This window comes from Hylobates moloch, unplaced genomic scaffold (genome assembly GCF_009828535.3).
Source record: "Hylobates moloch isolate HMO894 unplaced genomic scaffold, HMol_V3 SCAFFOLD_18, whole genome shotgun sequence".
In the NCBI taxonomy this organism is placed as follows: domain Eukaryota; kingdom Metazoa; phylum Chordata; class Mammalia; order Primates; family Hylobatidae; genus Hylobates; species Hylobates moloch.
The window spans coordinates 36,056,885-36,079,019 of NW_026652293.1; the positions used below are offsets into that span (position 1 = coordinate 36,056,885).

General features: G+C 39.2%; 1 protein-coding gene across 4 annotated transcripts in view; it reads right to left on the reverse strand.

The window, feature by feature from the left end:
* Nucleotides 1-12,799: 12,799 nt before the first annotated feature.
* AK4 (adenylate kinase 4) overlaps nucleotides 12,800-22,135 on the reverse strand; it is an 84,999-nt gene continuing 75,663 nt past the window's right edge. For all 4 annotated transcript variants that reach the window (XM_032136612.2, XM_032136615.2, XM_032136613.2 and 1 more), the window contains 2 exons: nucleotides 20,092-20,210; nucleotides 12,800-18,895 (listed from right to left, as the gene is read on the reverse strand). In XM_032136612.2, the coding sequence (XP_031992503.1) occupies nucleotides 18,781-18,895; nucleotides 20,092-20,210 (234 nt within the window). In that variant the 3' untranslated portion in view covers nucleotides 12,800-18,780. The remainder of the gene's footprint in view (nucleotides 18,896-20,091; nucleotides 20,211-22,135) is intronic.

Consider the following 22,135-nt stretch of genomic DNA (forward strand, 5'->3'; position numbering starts at 1 on the left):
GCTACTCATTACAGCTGAAGAATACAAACAGTTGTCCCCTCCCCTGTCACACCCTCCTTCTGCTCCTTCTATATCCTTTTGCTCTCCTTTGAATATTTTCTCCTTTCACAATATCTTTCTAAAAAATAGAACCTAGAGCCCTCCTAAGTTCTTCATACATTGCCCAACTTCTATGTTCAGTGTCTACCAAGATGCATGGCCATGAGAAAGGATTTAAAGCATTTTAAAAATGTTATGAAGGTTATACTTCTGCAACTGAATGTTGAAACCTAAATGTAGAACGTTCTTCATATCTATTCCACAAGACAAGCACATACACACACATATATGATATTATTTACACAAATGGTGTCATAATGTACACATTGTTCATATTTTTTATTTACAATAAATATATCTGGAAATATTTCCAGTGCTGAGTTCAATTATATGATCACTTTCATGAATCTGAATACAATACTACATTTCTATTATAGGAACCAAGATTTTATCAGATGTTTTTGAGGGTGTGGAAGATTTTTTAACATTAGGTTGAGCTCATTTAGAGTCATCTAAAATCTTAGAATTTTTTTCATATAAATTGTTATCAAACCAAGTTTCTCCTATCCTATATACTTTTGTAACTGAATTTTAAAACATAAATATAGAACTTAGCATTTAATTGCATTTTGTTGTTTTGACCTAGACTCAAGGTCTTTTGAAATCTTTATTTTTTATCCAGATAGTGATCTCTCACAGCTGTAAATCTAATCAGCATGATTTTACTTGCATCTAAGCCACTGAACCATCCAAGGCTAAGAAGGAAGCCTTGTACATGATGAAACAGGTGTGACCTTGCTTTAAATACATGGATCTACTTCCGCTCCCACTGATCTTTGCAGGAGTCTTGCTCTAGGACTACTGGATCCTGTCCCTCTGATTTTCCTCCTCTCCCATTTTAGGTCTCCCTGATGAGACGTGAGATAAAGATAGTCAAGCGTGGTGAAGGAGGGAATGTATAGCCTACTTTCCTTCTCCCTAACAGCTTTGGTGACAAAATCAAAACTCAACATGAGAGGAGTTTGAAACAATAGAGATAAAATAGGATTTGGGGTTCTACTGAAGAGCCCAGTTGGAAGTTAAATAAGATCAGAAACTCATTTGAGGAATCCATTAGTCATGAGTATATCCCCAGTCAGGAGGAAATGAAACACAACCAACCTGTTTGTAAAGAATCAGCAAACAAGAAGGAGAAACCGGGGTATCCCTTGTACATGTCACCTCTTCTTTTGCTGCCGAATCTCTAGTTTGGAGTGTGTTGAGTCATATCAATGGGTTCACAAATGTCAGTTCATTGGGTTGGCAGTGCCTCGCCACTACAGATGGGTGCCGGAGTCAGCCTCCAGTTTAAGAGAACTAGATGACCACTTGGGCTGGCCTCAGGATCTGTCACCAGAGGGAAGCTACAGAACCATTGCCAACAAGGGCAATCCCAGACAAGCCCCCAAATTTGTAACTGCCCAACAGGTTCACCTTGCCCACTGCCTAGACAGAACCAATGTATCAAGAGAGGGGAATTGAAATAGAGAAAGAGTAATTCATGCAGAGCCAGCTGTGTGGGAGACCAGAGTTTTATTATTACTCAAATAATTCTCTCAGAGCATTCAGGGATCAGAGTTTTTAAGAATAATTTGGTGGGGGGTGGGGGGGCCTTTGAGTCGGGAGTGCTGATTGGTTGGGTCCCAGTGCAACACTTAATGAAACTAATAATTGAACTTTTTCACAGTCCATGACTTAAATGCTGATATGCAGTGAGAGAGGAACATAGCTTCTTTTTAAGCACTCATGGAGAGTCACAAAATTTGACCAAAAAAAATCTTCAAAAGTTCCATCAAGTAGGCATAATACAAAAAAAATTATTTGGTCACACTGCAATAAAGCTAGAAATTAATATCAAAACTAAAAAGCCCTTCTACCTAGAAATCTAAAAGAAAAACTATTGAGCAACCACCGTGTGAAAGAGAATATACAAAACAACATCGGAGAATTTCTGGAAAAATATTATAATGAAAAATGTTACATTTCTGAATTTGTGAGCTATTATAACAAATATCAGAAAAAAATCCACAACCTTAAATACATATAAAAAATAACAAATATAAATTAATTAAATTATCAAGGGCTAGAAAAACAACAAACTGAACTAAAAGAAAGCACCAGGAAGGGGATTTTAAAAGATAAAAGCATAAATTAAATGGATTGTAACATATACCCATAATTAAAACTTCAGGAAAAAATCAATAAAAGGGGTGTGGCAAACTTTTAAAACAGGAAGTTTAAGAATTCTTATTTAATGGAGAAACATGAGAGATGTTTCTTCTAAGGTCAGGAACAAGTCAAAGATGACATTATCTCCATCACTATTTAACAGTGTATTGGAAATATTAACTAGTGTAATTGGACAAGATAAAACAATTAAAATTAAGAAGTGGAAAATACCCTTCACCACTAAAAGAAACCAAGGCTCTTTGGAAAAATAGTTAATTCCAGGTCTTGAAAGGGAAAGTATTGGATGACTGTGAGATCTTATGCCAAAACTCACAGAAGCACTCAAACCCTGATGGTACCACATTTAAAAAGAAACAAGAACAATTTGAAGAGGGTCTCACCAAATTCGGGACAATTTGAGTAAGAGAAGAAATAATAATTAGAGCTAATAAAGGAGTTTGACAAGGTGTCAGAATATAAGATCAATATACAAAAATCAATTGTATTTCTACATACGAGCAATAAATAATCTCAAAATGAGTATGAAAATTCCATTTACAACTGCATCAAACAAATAAAGTACTTAAGAATAAACGTTTTCAAAATAAATTTTAAGACTTGTACACTGAAAATTATAAAACATCATTGAAATAAATCAAAGAGCTAAATAAATGGAAAGACATCACAAATTCATATATTGGAAGACTTAATATTGTTAAGATGGCAGTACTCCCAGATGGATCTACAGATTTAACAAATCCCTATCAAAATCCTAGCTATTTTTTTGAAACCAACAATCTGATCCTAAAATTCGTATAGAAATGTAAGGGATCCGGAAGAGTCAAAACATTCTTAAAAGAAAACAACGAAGTTAGAGAGCTCGCACTTTCTGTCTTAAAATGTACTACAAAGCGGCCGGGCGCGACGGCTCACGCCTGTAATCCCAGCACTTTGGGAAGCCGAGACGGGCGGATCACGAGGTCAGGAGATTGAGACCATCCTGGCTAATATGGTGAAACCCCGTCTCTACTAAAAATACAAAAAAAATTTAGCCGGGCGTGGTGGCGGGTGCCTGTAGCCCCAGCTACTCAGGAGGCTGAGGCAGGAGAATGGCGTGAACCCGCGAGGCAGAGCTTGCAGTGAGCCGAGATCACGCCACTGCACTCCAGCCTGGGCTACAGAGCAAGACTCCGTCTCCCAAAAAAAAAAAAGAAAGAAAAAGAAAAAGAAAAAAAAATGTACTACAAAGCTACAGCCATAAAGACTGTGTGGTACTAGCATAAAGACAGACATAGATCAATGGAATAGAATTGAGAGTCCAGAAATAAAATCATACACTTATGGTCAATTTTTTCAATATGGGTGGGAAAGACAATTCAATAAGGAAAGAAAGGCCATTCTAGCAAATGGTGCTGGGACGACTGCACGTTCACATGTAAAAGAATTGTTGGATCTCTACCTCACACCATAAGCAAAAATTAATGCAAAATGGGCCGGGTGCAGCAGCTCATGCCTGTAATCCTAGCACTTTGGGAGGCCAAGGCAGGTGGATCACTTGAGGTCTGGTATTTGAGACCAGCCTGGCCAACATGGTGAAACCACATCTCTACTAAAAATACAAAAATTAGCTGGGCATGGTGGTGCACACCTGTAATTCCAGCTACTTGGGTTGCTGACGTATGAAAATCACTTGAACCCTGGAGGCAGGGGTTGCAGTGAGCTGAGATTGCGCCACTGCACTCCAGCCTGGGCTGCAGAGTGAGAGACTCTGTCTCAAAAAAAAAAAAAAAAAAAGGATCAAAGACCTAAGTTTAAGAACTATAAAACCTTAGAAGAAAACATAGGGGTAAATCTTTGTGACCATGTATTACATAATAGGTACTTAAACAAAAGAAAAAAATAGGTAAATTAGATGACACACATTTAAACTTTTGTGTGTCAAGGGGCACTATCTAAAAGTAAAAAGACAACCCACAGAATAGGGAATCTAAATTAGTTCCGACACCATGGAAAGCAGTGTGGAGATTTCTCAAAGAACTTAAAACAGAACTACCATTTGACGCAGCAATCCTGTTACTGAGTCTACATCCAAAAGAAAACAAATTGTTCTACCAAAAAGACACATGCATTCGCATGGTCATTGCAGCACTATTCACATAGCAAAGACATGGAATCAACCTAGGTGCCCATCAATAGTGGATTGGATAAAGAAAATGTGGCACATATACATCATGGAATACTATGCAGCTATAAAAGAGAACAAAGTCATGTCCTCCACAGCAAAATGGATGCAGCTGGGGGCCATTGTCCTAAGCAAATAACTCAGGAACAGAAAACAAATACTGCATGTTCTCACTTATAAGTGGCAACTAAACATTGAGTACTCAGGGACATAAGATGGCAACAACAGAAACTGGGGACTACTAGAGGGCAAGGAAGAAAGAGGGATAAGGGTTGAAAAACTGTTGGGTACTACGCTCTGTACCTGGGTGACAAAATCATTCATACCCCAGTCAATCCTCAGCATCACACAATATACCCAGGTAACAAACCTGCACGTGTACCCCCGATTCTAAAATAAAAGTTGAAAAAAGAATTGGATAGTGATACCGAAGTGGATAGTGATACCAATCCTCCACCCTGCCACAAAGACAGAGAGAAAGAGAGAGAGACAAAGGCAAAAGGGGAAAGCTCTTCTTTTTAATAGAAGAATATAATCTAATGAATATAGAAGAAATGATATGATTAGAAAATGACCATTTTAGGCCGGGCGTGGTGGCTCACTCCTGTAATGTCAGCACTTGGGAGACCAAGGCGGGCGGATCACCTGAGGTCAGGAGTTCAAGACCAGCCTGACCAACATGGTGAAACCCCATCTCTACTAAAAATACAAAATTAGCCGGGTGTGGTGGCACACACCCAGCTACTCGGGAGGCTGAGGTAGGAGAATCACTTGAAACTGGGAGGCGGAGGTTCCAGTGAGCCAAGATCGTGCCATTGCACTACAGCCTGGGCATTAAGAGTGAAGCTCCATCTCAAATAAAAAAAAAAAAAAGAAGAAGAAAGAAAAGAAAAATAGAAAATGACCATTTTGTAACTCTCAAGGTAATAATTTATTCAGGAAAGTATTATCAGTGGATATGAAAACCATTAAATGAAGGCTATTAGAGGAATAGGATATGTATAACTTCTCAGAGCATGACCCCACAGATCACTTACTAATTACAAAGGGAAACCTACTTTTAGGGCAGTCATGTGCATGTATAAGGGTAACCAGAGAACTTATTTTGGGATAATTAGGCAAATATAAATGACTTGATTAGATGAGAATATATAATTATTTTAATGTTCATTTTCTTATGAAAATGGCATTGTGATTGTGTAGGAAATGTTTAAAGAAATGGATACTAAAATATTTAGGGGTAGGTTGGCCAACAGTCTTGGTTTGCCTGGGACTGGGGGATTTCCTTGAACTCAGGGCTTTCGTTGCTAAAACTGGGCAGTCTTGGCCAAAACCAAGATGATGGGTTACCCTAGATGAAGTGTCATGTTGTCTATAACTTTCTTTAGAAAGTTTTGGCAAAAAAGAAAAAAAAGAAAGTGGGAGGGCAGTGGAGAGAGAAAGCAAATGTAAAAAATTTTAGTTGCTGACGCTGGGTAAAGAGCCCAGGTTCAGAATTCCTTTAACTTTACTGTAGATGGGAAAATTCTAAATAAGAAGTTGGGGGAAATGTTTAATAAGTATTGATTATTTTGAATTTGTTACGCTCCTAGAAACGTATTTATAATTTCTGTATCTAGATAAATATAATGCATAAATTTGTTAAAAATAAAAAGCCTATATACTTCTGGGTTTGCCCAGATTATTCTGGACAGATTTTTGTATTATTTGGTGCATTTCATATCCATTATATTTTCAGTGTGGACTGTGTGAATTGTGTGAAGTGTGCTTCTTTATCTCATTTAGCACTTTTGGGTCTGAATTCTAGTTTCTTTTATATCACAATCACAACTTCTGTTTTCTTACTGTTTGCATTTTCTTTGTATATGCTCTTTCGGAATAATTTTATTTTAGATATGCCCATTGTATACCATAGACTTGGATTTTGTTTTGTGAGCTTCTCTGAGAAAACTTTTTTTTAAAGTAAATGACTAAACCCATTTGCATTTATGGATAGGGCTGACGTGTTTGGTCTTAGCTCATCATATTATTTCGTATTTATTTTAAGTATTAAATTTACCACATTTATGTATTCTTTTCTCTTTGTCCTTTTTCAATTTATTTTGGTATTTAGAAAAGTTTTTATTTTCTATTAATATGCTGTATAATGCTGCCACAACTTTTTCTTTACTTAGTCTTCTACTACTTGGTTTGTCAGCTTTAAATGATACTGATATGGTTTGGCTGTGTTCCCACCCAAATCTCATCTTATAGTTCCCATAATCCCCATGTGTCGTGGGAAGGACCCTGTGGAAGATAATTTAATCATGGGGGCGGTTACCCTCATGCCGTTCTCGTGATAGTGAGTTCTCATGTGATCTGATGGTTTTATAAGGGGCTTTTCCCCATTTTTGCTGGGCACTTCTTCTTACTACCGCCATGTGAAGAAGACATGTTTGCGTCCTCTTCCGCCATTATTGTAAGTGTTCTAAGGCCTCCCCAGCCATGCTGAACTGCGAGTCAATTAAACCTCTTCCCTTTATAAATTACCCAGTCCCAGGTATGTCTTTATTAACAGCGTGACAATGGACTAATACAGATACCCTCCAGTTTCTACCTATTACTTATATGGCAATCGAGTAGCTTATTCTGCTCTCCTCTGTCTCCCTCTGTTCTTCTATATTTTTATTTCTTTAGTTCTGTTATTTCTACTTTTGGACATACAACATTTACATATTATCCTCACGCCTTTGTCTCTGCCTTCATTTTAGTCTCTTCAATTAAATAAAGGACATGTTCACCACAGTTAGCTGCTGTATTTTCTCCAGTTATCTCTTGGTTTAATGAGGATTGTTATCTAGCGTTAACAGAGTCCTAATAAGGGCCAGTCACAGTGGCTCATGCCTGTAATCCCAGCACTTTGGGTAGCCGAGGTGCGCGGATCACTTGAGGTCAGGAGCTCAAGACCAGCCAGGCTAACATGGTGAAACCCCATCTCTACTAAAAAGAAATACAAAATTAGCTGGGTGTGGTGCTGTGCACCTGTAGTCCCAGCTACTCAGGAGACTGAGGCAGGAGAATCTCTTGAACCCGGGAGGTGGAGGTTGCAGTGAACTGAGATCGTGCCATTGCACTCCAGCCTGGGCAACAGAGTGAGACTCCGTCTCAAAAGAAAAGAAAAGAAAAGAAAGATTCCTAATAAGGAACATTAAAATATACAGGCATGGTGCCTCATTCCTGCAATCCCAATACTTTGAGATGTCAAGGTGGAAGGATTGCTTGAGGCCACGAGTTCAAGACCAGCCTGGGCAACATAGTGAGATCCCATCTCTCCAAAAAATTAAAAATTAGCCAGGTATGGTGCCACACACCTAAAGTCCCAGCTACTCTGGAGGCTGAGGCACTTGGGCTCAGGAATTTGAGGCTGTAGTGAGCTATGATCACGCCACTGCACTCCAGCCTGGAGGACAATATGAGACAAAGAAAAGAAAGGAAGGAAGAAAAGGAAGAAAAGAAAGGAAAGGAAGAAAGGAAAGAGAGAAGAAAATATAACTTGAATTTGCATTTTAAAACTATTTATCAATCTTGATAACTGAAGATCAGCTTAACTGGATATAAAAATCCATGGTTCACACTTTCTGTCCTCGAAAAGCACTGCTCCACTGTAGTTTTGATTTGTGTATTGAATCACGTGGTCTTTTTGCCTGGAGGTTTAGAGGTATTTTCCTGGGCATACAAGAAAATATCTTACACTTGACCACTTGGGGTTAATTTTCACACAAAGCATCCTTTCAGTAAATAGATTCAGGATTTTTCAACTTAATCTTTTGGTAAGTTTTATTGGATTATAGCTTTGAATCTTAGTCTCGATTCACTGCTTTGTTTTTCTTCTTTAGAAAACTCAATTATAGGTGTGTTAGATCTTCTTTGTCTTCCATAGCTATTCTTTTCTTTTGGGGCTTTTCATTTTGTTTCAATTCTCTTGGAAATTTTCATTCCAATTTTTCATGTGTTCTTTGTATACTTTTTTGAATTTGTACCTTCTTGCATACCTTATAATTTAGCTCTAATTTTTAGGATTAGTGTGTTCCTTCATTTCGTTTCTGTGCTCAGTCAACTCATTTCACAAATTCTTGTTTTGTACCCACTTCTATTTTGCATTTGTGAGTTTCTGTTTTGTGTGTTTTTTACATGTCATTGATACTATTTGATTTATTTTGAAGTGTTGTACTGTGGTTTTCTCTGCCTTGAAGTTGGGTCTTGAATATTTTCATCAGCTGAAGAATTTTGATTCTCATTTTCTTTTCTTAAAAAATAATTTTGGATGTTCGTTTTCAAGACTGCTGGATTTTCTGTTCATTTTCAAGACTGTTGGATTTTCTTGGGCCAGGTATTTCTACAAATGAGGTTGAAGGAGTTGAGTAGTTTACTAGGTTTCTTAGCTCAAGACTGACCTCTTCAGTTAGTACAGTAAAATGCAATTTCCTTAATGAACAGCATCTTTTTTCTTTTCTCTCTCTCTCTCTCTTTTTTTTTTCCTTCTCTGCATGGAGTGGAGTGTTAGGGGAGTTTAGTATGTCATCGTTTTTATGAAACTCTTCTTTCTGTAGGATTCTTAACTTCCAACTTTTTCTTCCCTCTTCATCACCAAATTTCCAAGAGATACCTTTTCTTTCTTAGTTCCTTTGTTCTCTCCCAGAAGCAGTACCCTCTGAAGACTTAAATGTTTGGGCCCATGCACTTTCAAGCCCCTTCAATTCCCCAGTAGCAAGTGCTGTAATGCAGTATGGCTATTCTTAGTATTTCTCCACTTAGTGTGAGACTCTCTGGGATCCGACTGCATTATATTTTTTTCAAATAATTCCTGTTTTTCTTTTCCTTCTACTTGAGTTTAATAGCTGGGACTATGATTTCCCCTCTTAAACAAAATGAGAATTTGTATTAAATTTCCTAGTATGTAGTAGATATGAGTTGTAATTTTATTTGCTGTTCTTGTTGAGCTGTATGTACGTGTGTATGTGTGTGTGTCTGTATATATGTATTTATTTATTTATTTATGAATGACAGGGTCTTTCTCTGCTGCCCAGGCTGGAGTGCAGTAGCATGATCTTGGTTCACTGCAGCCTTGAACTACTGGGCACAAGCAATACTCCCGTGTCAGCCTCCCAAAGTGCTGGGATTACAGGTGTGAGCCACCATGCCCAGCATGTATGGTTTTTTGAAGATGTGTAGAAAGATTCAGATCTAGGCATCTGTCATTATCTTCTCAGAATCCTTACTATCTAGCCTCAACTTATAAATGCAATATCTATAAATATTTAGGTGAGACTTTCATGTGTATCCTAAATAATTCACCTCCTTTAAATTATCTTTATACTGAGGAAACATACCAAAGTTTTTTTTTTAACAAAGATAAAATATAAAAGATGGTTCACCCAGGTCTCTAAGCAATTTTAGTCTGCCTCCCTTCTCCTTGACCCTGTTGGACTAATAGAAGGTTTTCATATTGTGGTGGTGTATATGATCAATGTATCCAGAATAGTCAGGATGTCATGGTGTTCAGTATGTCCAGAGTAGCCTGTCTGAGATGGTCAGTGCCCCCACGATGGTTGACATAGTCAGTGGATCTGGAGGGGTCAGTGTATGTGAGCCACTACTTCGAAGAGAGTGGCTGGTCTGTCCTGACTGATATAGTTATGGACTATTCATTTTTGTGTTTCTGATTCCTCCTTGTCAGGAAATGGCATCCCTCTCTCAGGTTATATGGCACTAGATTGGCAGGGATGCAACGTGTCAACTACTAATGGGGTGTGAGATAGAATTTCTTCATGGGAGGCCTTCTAGGCTTGTTAAAGGGACTGACCCCAGGATCCTGGCAGGAGAAAAACTGGCCACAGGAAAGACTCAGCACTGCTCAGCTCCTAGTCACTTCCAAATAGTAGGGTTCCCTGTCCCCAACTCCTTGTGGTCCTGAGCAAGGCAAAAGGTGGTGCCTTGACTGTGGTCCCCCTGGTAGAGAAAGAGAAAGAGAATCACTGGATATACATACACATATTCACTGGCTGAAATTAATATGGGAAAACATCACATCAGTTGAATTATGGAGCAGGGGAAAAACTCAAGTGATTTAAATGGGTAGTGCTCTCTTATACAAACAGAATTCTCGACAACTCTGCATTTTGTTGTTGTTAAGGCTGGAAAGCCCTCCCCTAATTTTTTAAAATTAAAACTGCAAATATTTAACAATAAAACTTCACATGCAACAAAAATTTTTGGCTTCTTTTGGCAAATTGAATGATGGTGGCAGCATTGAGCCACCATCCGTAAGATGGTAACAACTGTCCAGAACTGAGCAATGGCTCCCCTATGATAGGGCAGTGCTCGCCAGTCCTCACAGCCCCACCACTCACTGCCTCACATTCACCACGATTTCACTCATTTTTGTTCCCTAGAGTCATTTAAGTTTTTCTCTTCTGCTATTATCCAACCATCCTTTTTTGTTGAACTCTGCTACCACATCTTAGTTCAGACTATGGTACAGTTACAACGTTATCGTGCAAATCTGATGGTGTCATTTTTTGGTAATACACTGCCTACCACCAACCAAATGAAGGCCAGGCCCTTCCCAACATAATTCAATCTTATCATTATCTCCCCGGTCCTGCCTCACACTGCTGTGGCCTCCACCTGCCATGCATGCTCAGACTTCCTTGTGCCTACTATTTCCTCTGCTTGGGTTCCCTTTTGCATGCATCACTCAGCTCAAATATTAGCTCTTCCATGGGCTCTACTTGGCCAGCCAAGACAGTTACTACTTCTGTTGTTTCCTTTGTAGTGCAGTGATCAACTCCAACAGTCATGTATAGAGTAATCTAATAATATGTCCATCTCCTCCAGTACATTGTGAAGAGGTCTCGGGCAAAAACTGGGTCTGATTCATCTTTGCATCCCAAGAGAGTAAAAATGCATAATAAAAGAATCAAAGTTATAACTGGATGACAAGATATATTAGTCTTAGGCCCGGTTTTGTCAGTCAGCTTGGGCTAAGTTATGCTGTGAAAATAAACTCTATCCAAATCTCAGTGGCTTATAAAGCAAAGGTTTATTTTTAATGCATACTACTCATCTATGATGGATTGGCTACATCTCCGGTCCACGTCTTCATTTTAGGATCCAGGTTGAAAGAGCTCTGTGAGGTCGCCAGTCTCACTGCAAAGGAAAAAGAATGGTGACCATGCCCTAGCTCCTAAAACTTCTGCTCAGAAGTGGCACACGTCATTTCTGGCCACATTTCACTGGTCAAAGCAAACCGTATGTCCAAGCATGAAGCCAATGGGGCCGAGGTGTAAAATCCTCCCAAAAGAAGGGAAAGTGGCCAGGCACAGTGGCTCACTCCTGTCATTCCAGCACTTTGGGAGGCCAAAGTGGAAGGACTGCTTGAGCCCAGGAGTTTAAGACCAGCCTGGGCAACATAGTGAGACCCTGTCTCTACAAAAAAATCAGAAAAAAAAATTAGCCCATTGTGGCATACATCTGTAGTCTCAGCTACTAATGAGGCTGAGGCAGAAGGATCACATGAAACCAGGAGGTTGAGGCTGCACAGTGAGCCATGATTTCATCACTACACTCCAGCCTGGGTGACAAAGCAAGACCCTGTCTCAAAAAAAAAAAAAAAGGAGGGGACTGGATGTCATTAAATTTAATACAATCTACCACATTGCCATCCTCTTCAGTTCCCCTTTCCTCTGCCTTTTCAGCGGCATGGACAAGCCTTTAGAACATGTTTCTCAGGCTCCTGTGTCAGCTGGCTTCTGGCTGGGTTCAGCTAAGGGAAGCCGCCCCAGAGATAGGAGAGTGTGAGGCTGGGAAATGCCAGAGTGTTTTTCCCCATCCCTCACTATCTCAGGGAGCTTCTCCTATAGCAGCTCTATTTTCTTTGTGGTTCTAGCTCCCATGTGATAGACCTGCTATAGTTTCTGCTTCTGCTGAGTAATCCCATATGCTACAACCTTAGAGTCATATAATCTGATCTAGTTTCCTAACGTGTAAAACAGGGAGAGAATCTGCTCACATTATGTTTCAAGAAACAGAAAAATCCCTGGTTGTCTTGTGGTTAGAGGGAAAAAAACAAAGAATGTACATTAAAATTGTAAACAATAAAGTGCTGGACAAATAAGGAATTTAAGGGTATACGAATAAGGCAATATGGTGTAGCAGAAAAGAAAACAGGACTGGGGATAATAATTCTTGGTTCAAGATCTTGCTTTTCTGCAAATTGGAGACAACATTGTTGATAATATAGTTGTTGCAGAGAGGCATCAATGAAAGTATTTGTGAAACTTTATATTATCAAATATAAAAAGCTATACAAACATTAAATGAATTCACTAGTTATAAGCAGAAAAAACTTTATTTCTATCAAATTGAAAAGTATGAACCTTCAAGCAAGATAATCAAAATAATCAATAATACAATTAACAGTTAGGGTAGCATATACAGATCAGACTGGAGGTTTAGATACTTTGAAGCACATACACCGAAATGAAGAGGGCCAGCAACTGTCCCACCGAGGAAAAGCACTCTGACTCATCATAAACACACGACTTCTGGGAAACTTGAGCTGACATTTCACAGGACAGTAAACCAAAGAGACAGCTCGTCATTGGGTTATAGAACTGATCTGCGCTTGAGAGGGATCACAGTGAAATGCCATTGTAACTCAACAATTTCCCCAGAGATCTGCTCATCTCGAAAACAGGAATATATAAAAATCAGTAGTACAAATTCTCATAAAACTAGAAAAGCCTTCTAAGCCCTAATATCCTTGGAGCTTACATAAAGACTGAGTTTTCATTTTTCTTCCCTTTACTCTTCTCTAAATTAAATACAAAATAGTGTTATTTAGGACATTTCTGACTATACAGCCAAAGCTTTAAAATGAAGACAATAATAATTTTATAAAATGAATTAGACACATATCAACCCTAGGGGGAATCTTCAAGGTGGTCTGCTCCTTTGAAAAGCTTTAAACAGGAAAGCTTTTATTTAAAGAATGACACTGTGCTTCTGGGAATAACCTAATTATTACCAGAGGAAGGAATTCATATCTATGCCATACAAGAGCTTTCATCCTTTAGAAATGTTTTACTGCAGTATCTCTCTCTCTCTCTCTCTCTCTCTCTCACACACACACACACACACACACAAAATGATCAAATTAGGGAACTCCCTGAAGCATACAGATAATGGCGTTTATTCTGGCAAGAACTGTGCAAATTGTTACAAGAAAGACAAGGGATGGCAAGTATGAACAATTATATTTCAATAGATGCAGGAAGCAGATTTTTTTCACAGTTGAAATACGGCTTCTCAACCTCCGGGGCTTGCACACTTCTCATTTGGAAACCAGACTGGGTCAGTTACATGTGGAAAGAAACAACTTACTACTAGACCACATTTCCATATTAAAAGAAGTCTCCATTACCAGGTTATTTTTTTTAAAGACACTAAATAGACCAGGAGTTACTAAAAATTGAAGGAGATAGTGAGAAAGCAAGTCATACTATGAACAGGACCTCACCTTATGAATTGCCTCTCTAGCAAAATCAACTGCAGAAAGGAAAGACACTGTCTGTTAAATGAAAGGTAATAAACGGAATTCTCAGGTGGACATAAATACCTCCTGAAATCCTGTAACCCAGCAGAGTACAGATGAGACACGCCCTCTGTAGATACAGTGTGCAACTACCAGTGTGACTGAGTGCCCGTTTCCTGTCTCTGCACCAAAGCACCAAAAACAGATTCCAGGCTGAAGCAAATATGTTGCTTTATCTGTTAAAGAGAACAGGGAGCTCAAACTAGGGAAAGGTATAAAAAAGGCCCTTTGAATTTCCTAATCCCTATAGGTACATGAAAACCCGTTTAAATAAACAGGATTATTTCCATTTATAATACAAGGAGGCGAGTTTAGATTATTACATAGGTAATTGATGAGGATTTGATTAGCCAATACATGTGATGTGCCTAACGGGTAAACAGACAGTACCTAGTGCCTATGCCTGAACACATTTGGAAATATGCGGTATTTATTATTTGAGCAAAGACCTCCAGCAGGCTTCAACTCTTTGGACAAAAAGCTAATGTCAAATACTGAACTCAGGTTCCAGTGAACTAAACTTTATAAAAGCGCTATTTATGGGTTTGCGCAGGCATCTTTCTAAAGTTATCTGGTCTCAACATCTTAAATAGCAGGAAAAACCACAGCGGCCCCTCGCTCCGAGAATCGTTCCTCATTGATGGCTATTCTTACCTTTCTCCTTCCGTACCAAAGAGATGGGCACACCTAGGGTAACCATGGAGCTCATCTGAGCTTGGCTGCTGGAGGGCAGCAGGGGAAGTGATCCCTGGGGAAGGACAAGACAGGAAGTGAATCTCCCCTGGTTACTGCCTCAACTGTTGCACGACAAGCAGATGGTGGGCAAAGGTTTGGATTTGGCATTCAGAGTCATGTTAATGTGTAATGGAATAGAGAGACAATGATACAAAAGTCAGGAGTTAACCTGTGTTCAATGCTTTATCATCGCTTGTTTACCTACCAGCATTTTAAGAAGGATTAGTTTAACATCAAGACCTTGTTTGGACTGGGAGTAAGGGGGTGATTTGTTCTGATCTCAGGAAGGAAAAGTGAGCAGGGTCTGGATAGCTCCAAGGAGCTCAAAAGCCTATGTGTGAGCACCATGGCTAGGGATGGCTCAAGGGTAAAGGTCACTTCAGGGGCACAACCCAATGGACACCGAAAGGGTAGGTAAGGAACACGAGCTTGCTTCCTTCATAGATTAGCCTGGGCCCAAGCCCAGCCTACTCTGACAGTCTTTTATCCTATTCATAAAGGAGGTCTTATGCAGGAAAACTAAGACTCTCCTCTAGAAGCTTTCTTTGCTTAAGCAAAGGAAAAAGAAAAAAAAAAAAAAAGGAACGTCATAAAAAGGTGAACATCACTTTGGTGAGCTCTATTTTTTTTTTTTTTAAGAGACAGGGTCTTGCTGTGTCGCCCAGGCTTGGGTGCAGAGGTGCAATCATAGCTCAGTGCAGCCTCGAACTCCTAGGATCAAGCAATCCTCCTGCCTCAGTCTCCTGAGTAACTGGGACCACAAGTGTACACCACCATGCCTGGCTAATTTTTCATTTTTCTGTAGAGATGGAGTCTTGTGATATTGCCCAGCCTGGTCTTGAACTTTTGGCCTCTGACAATCTTCCCATCATGGCTTCCCAAAGCATTGGGACTACAGGCATGGACTAGCTCCATTATTCTTGGTGTGAGGCCATAAGCAGAACCAAGCAGACTCAAGGCCCTTGGTTGCTTGGACACTAGTAGCTATTAATAACATCCAGGAACAAACTCAGTCTTCTGAGTCAAGAAAAGCTAGGCTGCAGTCCCAGCTACACTGGTCACCAGCAGCAGAAGCCTGGGCAAGATGCTTCACATCCTTGGGACCCCTGTCTTCTTTATCAACATGAAATCATGGCTATTTCAAAGGATGCTAGAAAGATTAAATGAGATGTTTATGAAGGTCCTAAAACCGCACATTTCACTCAGTAGGTTTTCAATAAACAGTACCTATCTTAAGTCTGCGTTAGTGTTGGAGGCAGCCTTTCCAAGTTCTAAGTAAGTAAGAAGCCTATTAGGATAATGGAAGCAAACTGAATTAAGAGCTGGGTAGAATGACAGAATGCGAGGTCAGGTTGGCATCTTAGAAACCATCCGAATCACTCTCTTTGCTTAAAGGTGAAGAACGGTCATGTGCGGCAATAGAAAAAAAAAAAAAGAACAAGAAAAGATGTCCCTTTAATTTTACTTTTGTCAAAACATTTTCGAGATAACTTTAATTTTTACAAAATCATTTAAGGGAAAACTAGTGAGTTGTTGAAGAAAACCAGAAATAGATTTTTTTAAAGCCACTGACCACAAAATAAGCATTATGTTTCAAAGACCATGAAAAAGGTATTTGTCTCTTTTTGGTCTCAACTAGCAAAGGAGGTGAGACCAAACTGCTCAACTGCTGGACAATCTCAGCAAACACACCCACTGTTGAGACTTATTGAGTGACTCAGCGTTGGCTAGAATTGTCCATTTAGTTGGAGGGGAAGAGGGAGGGAAGGATGGATGGAGGAGTGAACTATGGAAGCAGGGATCAGGCCACTTCCCATACCTCTCCCAAACTCCAAAGGCAATGATTACATTGCAGGGTCAGCTAAACACAAAGGGAAGTGAAGAAAGAAGTGCGAAGATTTTCCTGTTTCCAAAAAAGCACGGACTTTCCTCCTTTGAGTATTCTATAGAATAACTCTCTACGTTTCCTAGTTTGTGGAAATTTTCTCTATGGCAGAACTACTCTAAATTGTGCAATTTTCCTCATATCAGACTTATTTTTCTCTATACCTGGTTCCCTAGCAAACCTGAGCTTTATCTATATATCTGATATGCACCCCATCTCCACAGCTGGCATTCAATTGCAACTCTAAATTCTAAAGTGCTCAGAGTCAATATAATGCACTGACGATTCATAGACCTGATTGGGCATTTTCACTGCATAAATCTAAAAAGTAAACCATCTCATTATGTTTGAGAGGATGGATAGGGAGGAAACTGGTCTATATTTCCACTAAGGTAGCCAAAAAATATTCACATGAAGGGACAATGGGAGAGGAGCTGGCAAGAGTTTGGGCAGTACTTAGAAGGAAGATGCATTCATTATCATATAGATTACATATGGCGGTGAATTGACAGAGGATTCACTGGGACATCTTCCGAAAGTAAGTAATGTGTTTCAACACCACTGAAGTGTTAAAACAGGCTTCTTCTCACCAGTATGAAAAGTTAGACAGGAGTCACTTCCAGGAATAGTAAAGGACACTCGCTGGGGACAGTCATGATGCATGAAGAAGGGATACATATTTTTAAGGCAGCAGGAATAAATTTCATCATCCTTCCCAGAGGACAGCAAGAATTATTCAAGGTGGCCACCAAGTCTGGAAACCAGGCAAATCTTTTAACAAATGGTTTATTGATATGTTATAATGAATGACAAAATATTAGTATCTAATTCTAGACTTTATGGCCACCCCATAGGATGAATCTTTGGAACAGAAAAAAATAAAGATTTTGTTTTCTCATAATCATAAAGCTGTTATACTCAGTCCAAGCACAGCTAGTACAACATTCTGCTCAACCCCACAGGCTCCATTCCCTTTACCACATATTTATAATATGTTTGGGTCACTCATAGGAGTGAAACACTGTCGGCGTCAATAGTTAGCAGCATTTTCAAAACACATTTTATTGTCCTGAATAGAAACCTTAACTATTCAATTAGTCCAGTAATTCCAAACGGTCTCATTATTAATATACATAAGATATGATCTTACAACAGTTATGTAGCTAAATACTTAACTTCCCATGCTTTTTGAGGATCCCCAAAAGACTTTAGGGGGTTCCCAAGACTTTCAGAGGGTTAATTTTTTTTCACAATAAAAGAAAGCAACACTGTCAATCCATAGAGTCAGACCAGCAGTTTAATAAGATGCTCTTCATAGCTCAGTTCCCAGTGCATACAGAGATTCAATACAGCCCCATCACTCTCAGTTCTTAGAATCTGAGAGGGACAAGAGCAATAATTATTGTTTAACAGCCTAAGAGTGAAAACAGATCTCAAAAAAAAACAAAACAAAACAAAAAAAAAAGAAGCCAAGTTCTTTCATCCCAGGATGTCTGAAAAGGAGAGACTCTATGGAGTACGGATGCAGAAAAGGAGTTATTCCTACTGGAACAAAATGAACTGTGGACACAGTCACTCAAGACCAGAGAAACAACCACTATGAGTAAGTATTTCACTGTTTCACTGTTACCAGGAGGGCACACACTGGAAAGGCTGGGACAAAGCCTGGGCTAGAGCCCTTAGGATTCATTCTCAGGCTTCCTGGTGCTGTGGTTCAATAGCCTTTGTGAGGATGGGGAGAACCAGACACTATCACCATCACATGTAAAAAAGAATACCACGGCAACAGCTGTCAAAAACCAGCTGCAGCTGAAGTTACACACTGTTTGAAATCCACACTGTACTTGCTTTCTTGTGATGGGCTTAAGACATGTGCAGAGACACCTTAAACATGGGTAGGTGACCACCCTTTTGAAAGGCAGAGGAGGGCCTCTTCATGAACTCTGTCTACTCATTTGTTTTCCTATCAGTTCACCATTTCAACTAGAAAAGATGCTGCAAGCTACCTCAGCTAGCTTCTAATTTGGACACAGCACCAATACTACACACGCAATTGAATGAATGACCACATCTTCCTGGTTCTTCCATTGGGCAGGGTCAATATGCTTCTTTGGACTGAATAGGTGTGATCTTGTTTGAGAAAAGTGTATAAACGTAGGGCCAGATTTTGTTCGTCTCCGTTCCGGAAAACTGGTGGAGCACTCCTCGGCTCCTGAAAAACAAAGTCCAACATACAATGGCTTTTTAGGCTTCTTTTCCACATATTAGTGCAGAAGATCCTAGACATAAAACGAGCATGATCTCATGGTCTATATCATATATCACACTAAGTACTAAAACAGCCCCTTTCAAAGGTATCAACACCTCCACTGGGTGTACCTAAATAAGGTCATAGCTTTTGCAATTCTGGTATGCTTGTCATGATGCCACCTTTTTCCTCCCCTTTAAAACATATCAAAGAATAGCATTATAGGGGCCATTCCAAATGTGCCCCAATATATAATTTTCAAAAGCAAACCACTGAAAAGCTTTACTAAAACCCTTATTACTTAGTCAATCATGGAACACATAATTGATGTATCATAATAATATGATCATAAAACTCTGATCTAAAGGTTTGCTAAATTTTTGGGGGACTACAAGGCCAGAAAGTGATTGTAACAGAGAGTATACACTGCTATTTTGAATGCACTCAGCGTAAAGTTTTGTTTGACTTGCATGTTATTTAAAAAAATTAAATATGTAGCCAATATGAAAACTGAGATTCCCCCTCACACACACACACACAGAAAGCCAGAGTTCTGCTATTCTTGAAAAATGGGAATCATTGGCCTGTGTGCCCTAGAATGACAACTGGCTGGAGCAGCCCAAGACCTGTCCAGTTCAACTGTCACTCAACTGTCTAGCTTGACACATCCCCCACCATGTTTGAGACTCATTTCCAATACCTGCCCTAGCCCCTGCAGCCATTTGGATTTTTAATCTCTGGTTTATGGTTTTAGCCTTTCTTTGTTAAACTCCTTACAGGCACTTCAAGAAGGGACACACCAAAAGTCTCTTCTAATCTTCTATCCAAACCAGATATTTATATGTGGGAGTATCAACATATGTGGGACCACTATCTCAGTCACTTAAAATTTTAAGAAAATGAAAATAAATCTCAATGTTGTTTTACATCCAGAACAGATAGAGATGATCAGGTTTGGGTCCTTATGTTCTAACAGCAGTATGGAACCTTATCTTTCATGCACAGATCCAGCATTTCATCTGACTTCTGGGAAGGTTTTGGGTCGCTAGTGGTTATCTGTCTTAAAGAAACACTACTCTGCCTCAGCCCCGTGTTCTTCCCAGCAGGCTCCACACCTTTCCAGTCTGTCTTTTATCATGAAACTATTGAAGCACACTTACTTGTATAATTCAATGACTGGCTTTGCCACGTCTTTGTACTGTCTTAGCCTGGCAGCAACTGCTTCGGGTTTATCATCCTCCTGCTGGACTAATGGTTCACCAGTGACATCATCAATACCCTACAAATACCAAATAAACCAATTAATATAGACAACAGTTGGGCCATTTCATAGGTTAAAAACTTTTCTGTGCAAAACCATGTATTCACCTTTGACTCCTACCACATGAGGAATTAGGCCTTGGTGACAGTGGTAATTTTAAGAGTAGTAGAAAAAGAAATAGCACACTTAAGAGTATGTTAACCTTATTTCCTGGGAGCTGACATTAAATCTTTATTAACAGTTCAGATCTTTTCAAACATGTTCCAGTGCTGTTGATAAATGGTACTTTCAATTCAGCCTAAAATTCCATGCAACCTCCCCCAACAACAAACCTTGTCATCTTGGTTCTCTAAATATCCCTAAAACTACCTTGTCTTCTAAAATAAAGCCTGAGTTCTTAATGTGGAAAACGAAATCTCAAAAAAACAACTTGGCTTACTTAGGAAAAATACTAATCTAGGAGAATACAGTTCAGTACCATCTCTGCCAGCTTTCCAATTCTATCCTGGAGCTTCTATGATATTTCTCTTATTCAGGTTATTTTACTAGATCAAATAATGACATACACTGTAGGAACATATAGAAGGGAAAAAAAAAACTGAAGTGACTGCATCCTCACCTAAATTGTATTACTCAAAAGGGAAGCTGGTGTTGGATTTGTTAAATCCTTTATTTTAGCTTTTCTTATGTGTTGCTTCTTTCTCAATGTAAAATAAACAAAAAATATACCTTAACTGCTAGTTCTGATTAATATAGGTTTTATTTTATTTATTTATTTTTAAGATGGAGTCTCACTCTGTTGCCCAGGCTGGAGTGCAATGGCTGGATCTCGGCTCACTGCAACCTCCGCCTCCCGGGTTCAAGTGATTCTCCTGCCTCAGCCAAATAGGTGGGATTACAGGTGCCTGCCACCATGCCCAGCTAATTTTTGTATTTTTAGTAGAGACGGTGTTTTACCATGTTGGTCAGGTTGGTCTCGAACTCCTGACCTGAGGTGATCCACCTGCCTCGGCCTCCCAAAATGCTGGTATTACAGGCATAAGCCACTGTGCCTGGCTGGTTTTATGTATTTGATTTGAAAATGTATATGATTTTCTGCAGTATGTTTGTCTAATTACTTTGCTAGCTTTCTATTCCCCCCCAAAAAAAATCTCATGAAGGACATTATAATAAAGTTATAGCTGATATCATATATAGGATTAAATATTAAATACACTTACTATAAGTTTGGGGAAAAAGGCAAGAACCCCCCACTCTCATCATATGTAATAACATTTATCAGTTGGTTGGGGCGCAGTGGCTCACGACTATAATCTCAGCACTTTGGGAGGCCAAGGTGGGCAGATCACTTAAGGTCAGGAGTTTGAGACCAGCCTGGCCAACAGGGCGAAACCCCATCTCTACTAAAAATACAAAAATTAGCCGGGAGTGGTGGCAGGTGCCTGTATTCTCAGCTACTCGAGAGTCTGAGGCAGGAGAATCACTTGAACCCAGGGGCGGAGGTTGCAGTGAAATCATGTCACTGCACTCCAGCCTGGGTGACAGAGCGAGACACTGTCTCAAAAAAAATTTTTTTAATAAAAATAATAAAAAATAAAAAATAACATTTAGTGAAACTCTTAACCACTAATATTAAGGAAAAGAGAAATAGAAGGCATGAATTAGAGTATTTAAAAAATGACATATTTAAAGGTGTATTAAAATAGGAATAAATTACCCATGACAATCAGGGACAAACATTCTGAGAACTGAAAAATTATAATTAGAAAAAAAAAAAAATCTTGATTTTCAATTTGTTTTAATCTCTCCAGGAATCATACCTCCTTACAAATAGCAAAATGGACACGTTTTGAATTTTGCCTCCCACGTCCATGACTATTACTCACCAGGGGAGATAGTCACAAGAAATAAATCTGTCAAAAGGTAGGCCAGAACAGAACTGA